We start from the raw sequence: 13517 nt of genomic DNA, 5'->3' as shown, positions 1-13517 counted from the left end.
GATATTATCCTTTTGGATATTGTATATATCATAGGAACTTTCCTTCTCAAACAAGATCTGGGGAATAGCCACTAAGCACCATGGGATAAGACTCAGCCTCGAGCCAGTAGAAGCTCTCGAGCTTTAGTACAGGCTGAGTCGGAGCCAAGGTTTTGACTCTGAACCCAAATAGCAAGACTGAAGGCGAGATACTGGACAACAAACATGGAACGTTATGGTGAGTATATAACTTCTTTTTATGAAACACTTCTGTTGTAGTTACTGACAGACTGGAAAAAAGTGCTAGAGACTGCTTTTACTTTGCCCTAAAGTCTGTTCTGTAGAATGCACATAGTCTGACTGCTGATAAGGGTGCTATGGGATTTTAGGACTTACTTTAACTGTTGTCCCCCCCATCGATAATAGGCTCACCATTGAAAGAACTGATGACTGTAGTATACTGGAATTAACTGGAAACAACTGAAATGAGACTGGAAATGAGACTGGAATGAATGTCCTTATCTGTTAATTATCCAAACTTCTGCTGAAGAGGTGCCAGTCTCTCATTTATGGGCCAAGTCTTTTTGTACTTTTCAGAATGAATTTTGTACACAGTATAGTTTGGTTAAGAATGCTTTATTATGTACAGTGAAGATCAGCAATATCTGACTAGCATAATATTCTGGAATGCTGGATAACTGCAACCGTGTTGATAAATAAAGCCAAAGGTTCTGCACATATTTTCAGTTTATATTATTCAGGAGAATCTGAATATTTGTGCAACAGTGTTGATAAATAAAGCCAAAGGTTCTGCACATATATTCAGATTCTCCTGAATAATATAAACTGAAACAGTCTTTTCCTCCTGCATAATACTGGATATTTGACCTGACTTCAGTACTCAGGCTCGAGTGTCAATACTGCAAAAACCTTTTGCATATCAGTCCAAAAACTAACTTAACTGACTCAACTGAATATGTCTGAAGTGTTTTCTAATAATACCAAAACTCTGCAATGTTTTACATGCCTCTTTAGCCTTGGTTTCCAAGCCTTGTCTTTCATGTACCTCACCATGCCTGTCTATTCTTCATTTAGCATTCCATTGCAAATACACATATCTTTCCCTTGAAAAAAGAACAGTTTGTATCTTTCACTTAAAAACTATTATTTCTGCACATTTCATGCTTAGCCAGCAAGATTATCTTTTCCTTTCTACTGAACTGTCTTTCCCTGAAACTAAATGCATACATGAAAACACAAGTCTGTCTCTATATTTTCAGGCCTATTATTCTACCTTAATGTACAATAGTGAACTCATTCAGTCTAACTAATACGCCACCCCAACAGGACATTATCACTTTGTATTTTTGCAGTATTTATGTAAATATGTAATGTAAATATGTCATATTTTTCATGACGTTTTGCAAAAACTCATTAATAATTCCAGCTCTGTATATCCCATGCTGACCATTTCAGTGGTATGCTTAACAAATCATATCAGCTTACAGACACCACCTTGCTGTCATAGTTTTATTTATGTACCTTTACTAGGATTTCAGAAATTAGACTTTCAAAACAGTGACAAGTATACTTTTGTGAGGAAGATGGGGAAGTCTCCTGTAAATATAAGTATACTCTTACAGTATACATAGGAACTGTGCCTTCCTGATGACTATACTTTTGTAGGAAGCAATAAGTTAAGGGGTCTAAACTCTTCTTTCCTGACAAGAGAGCCTCAGTATAACTCTCCTCCTCTGCCTCATCCCCATTTTAGCCTTTCCTCTATCCCCATATGCAATAAACTATTCTTTTCTCTTCCTGCCTGGGAATCCAGAACATCAAGCAAATGGGTTTTCTCCATCATTCAAAAAGGTTATGGGGTGTCTTTGATTTTATTTCCAGTTCATTCAGTTATACCTCACTTCCCTCAGAGCCCAGGTCCTCTTGATTCTTTCAGTTCTTCAGGACCTCTTCTCAAGGGAACAGTAGAGTTGCTTCCCTCTCACCTACAGGGAAATGTTTTTATTCCAGACAATTTATTAATCCAGGAAGGGCAACTGGAGATGCATTTAGATCTGTCCTTTCTCAACAAATTTCTGTAGGCACCAGGTTTTAAAATATTAAACCTACAATCCCAATTTCCATTGTGACATTGGATATAAATGATGCATGTATGCATATTCCCATTCACCCAGACTGCAGAAAATATTTCAGATTATGTGCCTTACTATTTCACTTTCAATTTTCTGCTTTGCCTTTTGGTCTTTCCGCTGCTCCAAGGGTATTCACAAAATGCCTTACTTCTGTCACTACTTTTTGCATGCTTCAGGGGTTTTAAATTTCTGTTATATAGATGATCTCTTGATTCATAACCATTCAATATATGTGTTATGCCATCTTGAATTCATGTCGAACTTCAAAAAAGTTCCATTTGATTCCATCCCAGGATCTGGTGTTCCTTGGATGCAGGCTCAGTGCATTGTCAATGATATTCATTTTTTTGGAAAGTTATCTTCCATCCCTTCTCCCCTTGAATTTGCCATCAGAAAGAGAGATTTTGAGAGCCCTGGGGTACATGGCATAATTCATATGATTCCTTGTGCTAGGCTCCACATGAGGAAAATTCAGTGGTATCTCAAATCACTTTGGACTCAGCACTGCCCCCCCCCCCCAGACTTTCTGATTATTTTCTTGCCCTTCATCAGGAAGCAATATCTATTGTAGATCAACCAGATTTCATTCAGTCCAGGAGTGCCTTTTCTGGTTCCTTCCTCTTGCTAGGAGTTTTTGCACAGATACCTCAGACCTGGCATGGGAGGGCATTTTCTAAGAACACAAAGGACAAGAGTGTTTTGTCAAACAGGAAACAGTAAAGATCAAAACATTAAGGAAATGAAGGCTCTTATTCTAGCACTTCTGTCCTTCAGCCACCTTTGGACACCAGGTTCCCTCCAAGTTTATACAGACAACACCATGGTGATTTGGTATATAAACAAAGAAAGTGGCACAAAGTCCAGTCATCTTTGCAGATTAGCCATGACTGCTTGGACATTGCTATCCAGCACTGTCTTTCCCTACAGGCAGTTTACATTTCATAAGAGAGAAACACAGTGGCAGACTCCTTGAGAAAATCCAGGGCAGACCATCATGAATACACATTGTCCATCAGTGGATTACTCCTAAAATAGATCTCTTTGGCTGTGCTCAGGACAGGCAACTCAGGTTGTTCTGTTTAAGACTAACATGATTAGAGGCATGGAAGATGGATGCCATGTCTTTCTCATGAAAGGGGAAATTTCTTTATGCATTTCCTCCTCTAACTCTCATTCCCAAGGTCCTCTTCATCAAGAAGAGCAAGCCCAAAATCTTGTTGATGATTCCCTTCTAGCCCAGACAGTGCAGATTTCACATTCACCTATGGCAGTCATCACATTTACCCTACAGGATGAACCTGTTCACACAACACAAGGGATATTTAATTCATCCAAATCTTCAGACGCTGAGTTTAACCATTTGACTCCACTCAGGCACATTTTTTCAGCGGATGTTGTTACAGGTATTATTTATTTTTATTTATTCATTTTACATTTGTTGACCGGGCTAGTCTAACTGGATATATGTCCATTTTCAGTAGAGGCCTGGGGAGAACAGCTCCTGCAAGTTACAAAGACAAGTATACAATATAACAGTAGACAAGTTTACAGAAAATTGTTAGATACAATAAAAAAAGACATGAAATAAAAACACTTAGTAACAATTTTAGTAAGGGATACTCATAAAAACGAAGTAAGACTTTTTTTTTTGTTATGAGGTTAGAGGATAGGAAAAGAGCAATAGTTATCAGATGAGAGTAGAAGTTCACTTTATCAGGGAAGTATACACTATAGTAGCATGAGCAATAGGAACCAAGTTTAGTTATGAAATTTTTGTATATTGGGTATAATCAGTCAGGGTTGGAGCAGGGACAAAGCCAATGATTCTTTAGATATTCTTTAAGATGCTTTTTGAATAGATGTGTGGAGGCAAGTCAAGACAGTTCAGTTGGAAGTTGATTCCAGCTTTTACCTACTGTGTTGGAAAAGTGTGAGTCCCCTGCTTTGTTGTTTGATTTGACATTAGAAACTAGAGGTTTGCTTGCTGAGCGAAGTGTAGGGAGATTTTTGTAGGGGGTGATTAGATTAGTGAGGATTGGTGTATTATTGGGGTGATAGAGGATTTTTTGGGTTATCACAAGTTGCTGATAGAGTAGCTTATTATTCAGTTCAAGCCATCCCAATTGTTTGAGGTTATGACAGTGAAGTTCTATAGGGGGAACAGGTAGCAAATCTAGCTATGTTATTATGACAGGTGGAAAGTTTATTAATGTTATTTCTAGATAGATTAGTGTAAATTGCAGAAGCATAGAAGAGGGTAGAGGAAAGGTGGGTCTGCGCAAGAGTAATTCTGGCTGGAGGGGTAAGGAAGGGCTTGATTCTATAGAGAGCACCTAATTTTTTGTTGACAGTTTTTATTGTTGAATTAATGTGTTCATCGAAGCTAAGGGAGTTGTCAATTGTAACTCCCAGTAAGCGGGTAGAGGTATCAGGGACTATATTAGTGCCATTGCTAGAGGTTACTATGAAGATAGGGATAGACGACTTAGGAGTAGGAGCAAAGAGTAGTAGTTTTGCTTTTTTGGGGTTCAGAAGGAGGCAGTGTTGCATGAACCATTTTTCAACAGTGTTTAATACTGATTGGGTTTGGAGTTGAAGAGAGTTTATGGATTTGGCAGAACAAATTAATGTTGAGTCATCTGCATATTGGATGCAAGTGGCTTTTGGAATATTGGTATATAGATTGTTAATAAATAATGAGAAGAGAAGAGGACCTAAAATCGAGCCTTGAGGTACACCAATTATCACTGGGAGGGAAGAAGAAAGGGTATTATTCCAAAGGACAGCCTGCTGTCTGTTTTCAAGGTAGGATTTAAACCAAAGAAGTGATTGTGAGTCAAGTGATTGGGCTTTTAGGATTTCAATGAGTAAGTTGTGATTCACCATGTCAAAGGCCTTTGAGAGGTCTATAAATAGGGCAGAAGAGAAAGTATTGTTGTTGCGATTTTCATTAATAGAGTTGGCGAAGGATAGTAGAGCAGTAGTAGTGCTGTGGAATGGTCTAAAGCCATGTTGGCAATTGGCAAGCAGATTATTGTGGATAAGGTGGTCAAGTAGCTGTCTATGCATTTCTCCATTATTTTAGCAATGGGTGAGAGTAAGGCTATAGGCCTAAAATTTGATAGCTCAGTAGATGTGCCACCTTTGTGTAGGGGATGATGTGGGAAACTTTCCATATGGATGGGATTTTGCTTTCAGAGATAGTTCTATTTATAAGGATGGAGATGGGATAGGCAATGGCTTTAGCTGCTATTTGTAGGTATTCTGCTGGAAGGCAATCAGCAGAAGGGGTGCAGAGTTTGAGTTTTTGAAGGAATTTAGAAATGAGAGATGTAGGAACAGGTTGTAAATGAAAAGTAGGAGTTGTAGGATTAGGGGTGTTTAGAGGCAATGTGGTGCTTGGTGGTATAGAATTTGCAAGGTTTAGAATGGCTTCAGTAAAATAGTTATTGAAAGCATCTGGAATCTGGTTGGAGTTATTTTGGAATCCAGAAGGTGAAGGAGTTTTAGAGTGTCCTGGTTGAAGTAGTTTGTTAATGCCTGACCAGAATTTTTGAGGTTGTGCTTTTTGGGATTGAAGGAGTTTAGAGTAGTAGTCTTTTTTATCTCTGCGAATGTCTTTCTTGGTGGCATTTCTTACTTGTTTGAAATAAAGGTGATCTGATGGACTTTTAGAAGCTCTCCATTTGTTCCAAATGTTATTTCTGAGGTGGATCTTTTGCCTAGTTTCCTTTGTTAGCCAGGGGGCAATTTTGGTCCTTAGGCGGGAGGATCTAATTGGGGCATGGGAGTTTAAGATTTGTAGGAATTTTGTATTGAAAAAGGTTACTGCTTCATCTAGTTGGAGGTGTAGCACAGGAGACCAATCACATGCTTTGAGTTCATTTTGGAAGGATTGAGGATTGAAGAATTTTTTGGAGCGGCAGGTTATAATATTATGAAAATTAGGACAATGGGTTTTCTGCCTAATAACATAGGTTATCATGTGGTCACTAATATCGTCTGGAAGGATTCCTGGTTTATAGGTAGTAAGATGGCTATTGAGAAGGATCCAGTCTAAGGTGGTAGCTTTATTACTTTATTATAGGAGGCTAGAGAACTTGCAGCAAGGAAATCCTGTGTTTCTAAATTGAAAATATTTTCTATTTGTACCAGAAGAAGAAGAAAATGACCTCATCAAAAGGATATCCCAAATATTCTTTCTTATTTGTGCAAGCTGCTCAGTTCTAGACTGGTATTTTCTTCTATCAAAGCATATTTGTCAGCCATCTCTGTCTGTCTGTCCTTAGTTTAATCTCTATCTGCTTGTTTTGAGGACAGATTATAAAAGGTATCCTTCATATTAGGCCATGAAGAAGAAATGTTTTCTTCCTTAGGACTTAAACGATGTCTTAGAGAACTTATAAGCCATTTGAACCTGCTTCCTTCTCTTCTTTTCAATTCTGTACTTGGAAAACTGTTTTGCTTATGGCTCTGACTTCAGTGAAGAGCTGCAATCACTAATGGCCTCTCCACATTTTCTTATCCTCTACAAGGACAGGGTAACCCTTAGGAGTAACCCTTCTTTCATGCCTAAGGGGGTCTATGAGCCCTCCTTGAACCAGTCCATCAACCTCCCCACCTTTTTCCATCTCCTCTAACAAAAGAAGAGAGACTCCTGCGCTCCTTAGATGCCCAGGTTTTAACTTGACGAAACCAAGGACATCAGAAAATCTGATCAACTTTTTTTTCTTACAGGACAAAAAGTTAGTTCTTCCATAATCTAAACAAACAATTTCTAAATGGATTTCTAGTGCCATTTCCTTCTGATCCTCCTTTCATGGAAAACATCTCCCAGGTCTTGTTAAAGCACATTTCAATAGAGCTGTTGCTTCTTTTGAAGCCCTTTGTAAAGGTCTAGATTCTAAAACTCTTCTAGAAGCAACTACTTGGTCTTCTATCCACACCTTTACCAGACATTATAAGACTGATATTTTTTTTCCAAGGCTAGAGCTGGATTTGCTAGATCAATTCTTTGAGAAATCAAAGACCCTAGCTTAGCTTTTCAATGCACATCTGTCTGTATGCAGGCAGTTTTTGAAATCTTGTAGTCAGTTAGTAATACTGTGACAGTGATCCAAGGAAGGACATAATACAGTTGTGTAAGAACTTAGTGTAACAGTAGATGTCTGACTGATCAGTGTTGCGGTACTGCATCCCACCCTCATTCCCCCATGTTGCTCACTGGATGAGGTGGGCAGATCTTTTCTTCTTTTTCCTCTTCCTTTTGCTATTTATATAATTTCTATATTTGTATATAGTTTACCTCTTCTTCTGCTTCGGTATCCATTTCCCTGATCTGAGGAAAGAAAGTCCTGAAGTAATTTGAGCCAATGTATACCTTATGTACCTACGAGCACTCTTAAGCCTTGGTTGCACATCAGAAGTATGGCACAAGAAGGCAGCCAGGCTTTGGTATGCTGGCCGAACATATAGCTATCCTTGGGAGGATATCCCTTTACTTAGTAATACTGCAACAGTGATCAGTGCAACATCTGCTGTTATGGTAAGGTCTTACACATCTGTGAAAGAAAAATAAGAGCAAAACTGATAACACCAAGAAGAGTAGTTCCAGAACCGCAAAGTGAAGACAATAGTTCGTAAAAAAGGTAAGTCCTTTATTAGTTGCCAAGTGGTAAAAATCCAAAGACAGTTGGTACAAAGCAGCAAAATCAGACCAAATGGTAAAAATCCAAAGTCAGTAGGTACAAAACAGCAAAATCAGACAAGCGCTTGGAGAATGCTGCTTTTTCAAGTCAAAACAGTTGCCTGCAGTGAGGCAACTGTTTAAATGAGGATGTTAATTAGTCACATGTTTGGTTAGAGCTGAGTTGCATTAAGAAACAATTGAGACTGTTTTGAGCAAATGAACAGCCAAATAATAAAATGAAACATTAAAATGTGCATAGGTTAAATTGACATTGCATTGTTTATACATGACTGGTAAACCAAGTGAGTGTTATGATGAAATTAAAAACTTTGCTTGTCCAAAAGGTTTGGATAGAAATACAAATACAAATACAAGTGGAAGTTTAAAAAAAGCTGTGTGTGATCCAAGTGAGTTTGAAGTCAGCAGTCCTGTGTAATATGAGAATCAATGTAGTGCTGTTATGTTAGCCTTAAAAATAGATGTTGTGATGCATATGAATTTGCGCTACTTGGTGACTTGGGGCAAGTGTGTTCAATGGGCAAAGAAACAGTGTTGAAAAATAGTGAAAATAGGATGAGACATGCTATAATCTAGCCCTTCTGAGCTTCAGAACCGAGCCTATACTAAGTGTGCCATTTAACCCCGGGGGCCTGCCTGCATCTAGCTTGAGTTGCCAGACAAGCTCCCTGTATTCCATATTACACAGGACTGCTGACTTCAAACTCACTTGGATCACACACAGCTTTTTTTAAACTTCCACTTGTATTTGTATTTGTATTTCTATCCAAACCTTTTGGACAAGCAAAGTTTTTAATTTCATCATAACACTCACTTGGTTTACCAGTCATGTATAAACAATGCAATGTCAATTTAACCTATGCACATTTTAATGTTTCATTTTATTATTTGGCTGTTCATTTGCTCAAAACAGTCTCAATTGTTTCTTAATGCAACTCAGCTCTAACCAAACATGTGACTAATTAACATCCTCATTTAAACAGTTGCCTCACTGCAGGCAACTGTTTTTGACTTGAAAAAGCTTGGCATTCTCCAAGCGAAAGCACTTGTCTGATTTTGCTGTTTTGTACCTACTGACTTTGGATTTTTACCATTTGGTCTGATTTTGCTGCTTTGTACCAACTGTCTTTGGATTTTTACCACTTGGCAACTAATAAAGGACTTACCTTTTTTACGAACTATTGTCTTCACTTTGCGGTTCTGGAACTACTCTTCTTGGTCTTACACATCTGTGCTTTCTTCCTCTAAGCCTGTTTACTCATAGTCTGCTGGAGTGAATAATAATTTGAAATACCTCGCATAAAAATAAATAGTAATAAATATAAAATGACACAAGCCCATAAAGCAGAATGAATCGACAATTTTTATTTTATTTTATTTATTTAATTTATTTAACATTTGTTGACCGGGAATGTCCGACTAGGTTCCACAGAGCCTGTTTTCAGAGGAGGCCCGGGGAGAAATGCTCCAGATGAGGACAACAATGTATTTGTTAAATAATGAATAAATGGATGAACTTTAAATCTGCATACAAGTATTTGTTTGAACAACCTAGCTGTTTGAACACTTGGTTTGTGTTAATAAACATTTTTGTACTGATATGGAGTTTATTTAGTTTTTTCTTAAATAAATAGCACCCATACGGATTAAGGATTTTGCTGGGAAGTCATTCACTCTTTATTAATCAGATCTTTACCTAACCTTCCTGCTCATCTTTTTATGAGTTCTTGCTGTTAAGGGAATAAGAGATTTCCAAGATAAAATAACTTGTGCTCATTTGGATACTGTACTTGCCATTTTTACAAGGAAAGGCAGGAAATGAGCAATTTATGTAATGTTGACGTGAACAGAATGTATATAGTATGAAGATAAGAGAGAAATTGTTAGTACTTTTTTTTTTCTTGTCCTTTACCTAAGTATGTACCTATGGCACTTTTAAAAAATATGTTAAAAATAAAACTTCTAACAGCTTGTAATGATTGGTATCTGTGCATACACAGCATCACAACATTATCTCTACCTGATAGGATGAGCAGCATGCCTGATCTTAAAGAATGTATAGTTAAGGCACTAATATTCCAGGAGACTATTATATGAATGACAAGTAAGGAAAAGGATTACTACTGGAAATGTTCTGTTTCCTGTATGTATTCCTTAGGTCACACAAGTATAGCTACAATGCTTATTCCTCTGTCTCTTATGGATCAGCTATTTAATCCCATCAAAATATTTTACTTTTAACATGTAATCATTATTTACACACTCATATACATGCTATTCTTCTAGCTGCAGATGATATATTTGAAATCACATTGCTTTCATTGACTTTTACTCTAGACAAGGATGGACTAGAGTTGAATTCAAATGCCATATTAGCTAAGTTATTTTGTTTTTGCTTTTAGGTGTTACGTTTCTTTGCCATTTGGGATGATACAAGCAGCATGTATGGTGAATCCCGACTGTTTATCATACACTACTATCTGGTGGATGACACTGTAGAGATCCGTGAAGTGCAACAAGTAAACAGTGGTAGAGATCCATTCCCTGTACTGTTGAGGCGTCAACATCTTCCTAAGACCAAGTATATTGTTGATAGTAAGTTCCTGTCCACCTGTATATTTACTTATTTTTTTATTTACTGAATATTATTGACAGTCTACAGTCTATTTGCACTCGATATGCAGGGGAAAAGCTTTTCTATCTAGTATAGCACGTGTGTGTTTCTACTAAGTTAAAGTGCAAACAGTGAATTGGATGTATAATGCTGCAATTACTAACATATATAATAGAAATTCTGGTTTATGGCATGAAGTTGTAACCATGGACATTAATTATGTGTGTGTGTTTGTGTGTGTGCTTGTCTGTATTAATCCATAATGTTTACTGTTTGAAGTAAGTCCAAATAAATAGTGCTCAAAGTGCTCCAAAAGAAAACCAAGTAAAATAAGGGAGCACAACGTTGCGAGTCCACAGTACTATTTTAATGTTAAAAATAATAAACCAAAGTTGTTAAGCGCTTTCATCAACTAGTATGACTTCTTCAGAACAAAATACCATTAAAAATTTCAAGTTTAAATACATATTGCTGGTTAGTCATTGGTTCTAATCCAACCAATTCTGTCAATGAAAAATCACTGCTCATGAATATATAAACACCAGTTAGTTAAAATTTAAATAATTTTACACAATAATAAATAAAACAAAAATCAAATACTCTCAAAACACAAATAATATAAAATACTAGTCCATCACAGTATGAACTCATCATACAAAAAATATGTATATATAGCCACAAATGTTTTTACAAATTACTTTGATGTTACTAAACTAACTCTGCCTTTTCTTTAAGAATGGGCATTATAGTAATATGCTCATTGAGTCCTGGTGGATAATCAGTAGCTAGCCTTAAATGCCACAATAGCTCCTTTTTATACAACACATTTTGCCAATCTCCACCCCTAGCTTCAACTGTTACAAATTCAAGTATACCAAACTTAAAGCATGTAAACTTGGTACATAAAATACTATGCTTGTATAATGCATTGGTATCTTTCTTGTTTTTAATATCATAAAGATGTTCATATATCCTGGTCTTGAACATTCTCTCTGTCTTCCCTATATAAAAGGAAGAACAGGTACTACACCTAGCTATATACACTAGTTTGCTAGAACAACAATTGCCACTTTTTAGGAAAACATGACTTTTATTTTGATTATCAAGGGCAATAGAGCTATCTTGCAGTATATAAGAACAATAGGAGCACCTACCACAAGGTTTACTTCCACATCTTTTATCCTGTCTATTGTTGGAAACATGACCTGCCTCCAACAAGGACTTCATATTAAGTCCTACCTTTGTGGAAAATATGGGTTTGTCACCCAATATACGGAATATCTCAGTATTTGTTTTAAAGATGTTCCAATTTTTTTGTCAAAATTCCTTTAATCTGAGAATACAAAGGACTATATTGCACTACACAAGCCTGTTGGAAATTAGGTTGATCCTGAACTATCATATCATTAGGTTCATTATTTAATCTGTCACCACCAGTACCTAATAAGGGTATATAAGTGCCATCCCATTTATTAAGAACATCTGCAAGTATAGGGTCAATAAAATGTCCTGGATACCCTCTCTCTAGAAACATATCCCTTAGATTTTTAAACTCTGTTATCACGTCATTTTTCATAGTTGTCGTCCTAGCTATTCTTATAGCTTGGCCCTTTATAATGCTTTTTTTCTGATGAATTGGGTGGTGACTAGTATAATGCAAATAATTATTGCAAAACGTATTTTTACGGTAGATTTTGGACATAAAACCATCCTGGCCTTTAATGATCTTAGTATCCAGGAAATTAATTTCTTGTTTATCAAACTGGTAGGTAAACGTTAGGTATTCTGTAGTTTGATTCAAATACTGAACAAACTCAAATATTTGTTCTGGGTGTCCCTTCCACAAAATAAAAATATCACCCAAAAATCTACCGTAATATATAACATTGGAGGAAAATAATTAATTTTGAAAAATATACTTGTGTTCCCAACCCAGGAGAACTAAGTTAGCATACAAGGGGACGCAGGCAGCACCCATGGCGACCCCTTTAAGTTGCTGAAAGTATTCCCCTTCAAAAAATATATAATTATTTTCTAATATAAGATTCATTAGTTCACATATAAGTAATACTTCATCTGGGATCAAAGATGAATAAGTAAAAAGAATGTCCTCAAACAAGCATAAACCTTCTGCTTTCGGAATACAAGAAAAAAGGTCCTGGACATCTATAGTAAAAAAAAAAAACTATCAGCTGACCATAATTCCTTCTTAATTTGTCCTAAAAATTCCCATGAGTCCTTTAGTAAATGGGGAAATTTATTCATAATATGTTTCAATTTTTTGTCCACATATACTCCTAGATTATGCGTTTTGGAACCTGCAGCTGCTACGATAGGGCTAAAAGGTGGCTTTCTCAAGTTCTTATGTATCTTAGGTATTCCAAAGATCACTGGAATCTTAGGATGTTTGTTCAGTAAAAAATCATAGTCATCCTTTGATATTCTCTGGTCCATTAAATTTTCATATAGATAACTGTTTAATCTATGATATGAGATATATATTTCATTTTTAGAACATAAAGAATAATTATCCGCTTTGAATAATATATTTTGCATATCATTAGTATAATCTTCTGAACTGTATAAGACCACCCCACCTCCTTTATCAGGTGTCATGATTCTTATTCCCTTTTCTTCCTTTAAGGTCTTTAAAAGGTTCCTCTCTTCAAAATTTAAGTTGGTAAATAATCTTCTTTTCTCTCCCCATACTTTGTATAGGTCATCTTTGACCAATTTTTCATAAGCAGTAACTAGCGGATGCAATGGAGGATTAAATGTACTACTTCTCTTGGGAATATCTTTCAATTCACTCTAGAGGCTTTATCCGAAAACATAATATTCAGATTTAGTTTCCTTAAATATAGCTGTAAGTCAACCATTACTTTAGCTATGTCAGGTACATTAGTTGGAACAAATTGAAACCCTTTGGAGAATAAAGAAAAGAGTTCTTTAGTAATAGGAACCTCAGAATAGTTGTATATATTGAAGCCATTTAAACTGTATTGGATATTATCTATACACTGTATTTGAACTACAGAACCTACCACTTGGTGTAACCGTGGTT

At 36.4% G+C, this 13517-nt stretch overlaps 1 protein-coding gene across 1 annotated transcript in view; it reads left to right on the top strand.

Annotated features, from left to right (window-relative positions):
• Window positions 1–13517, top strand: part of EFHC1 (EF-hand domain containing 1) — an 856688-nt gene that overhangs the window by 247144 nt on the left and 596027 nt on the right. Inside the window, exon 5 of the mRNA XM_044062385.1 lies at window positions 10242–10434. Coding sequence (XP_043918320.1) covers window positions 10242–10434 — 193 coding nt within the window. The remainder of the gene's footprint in view (window positions 1–10241; window positions 10435–13517) is intronic.

Source organism: Protopterus annectens, chromosome 2.part1 (assembly GCF_019279795.1).
Source record: "Protopterus annectens isolate FY-2018-M chromosome 2.part1, PAN1.0, whole genome shotgun sequence".
NCBI lineage: Eukaryota > Metazoa > Chordata > Ceratodontiformes > Protopteridae > Protopterus > Protopterus annectens.
Note: the sequence above shows the minus strand (reverse complement) of the source record. Positions and strands in the feature narration are given on the sequence as shown.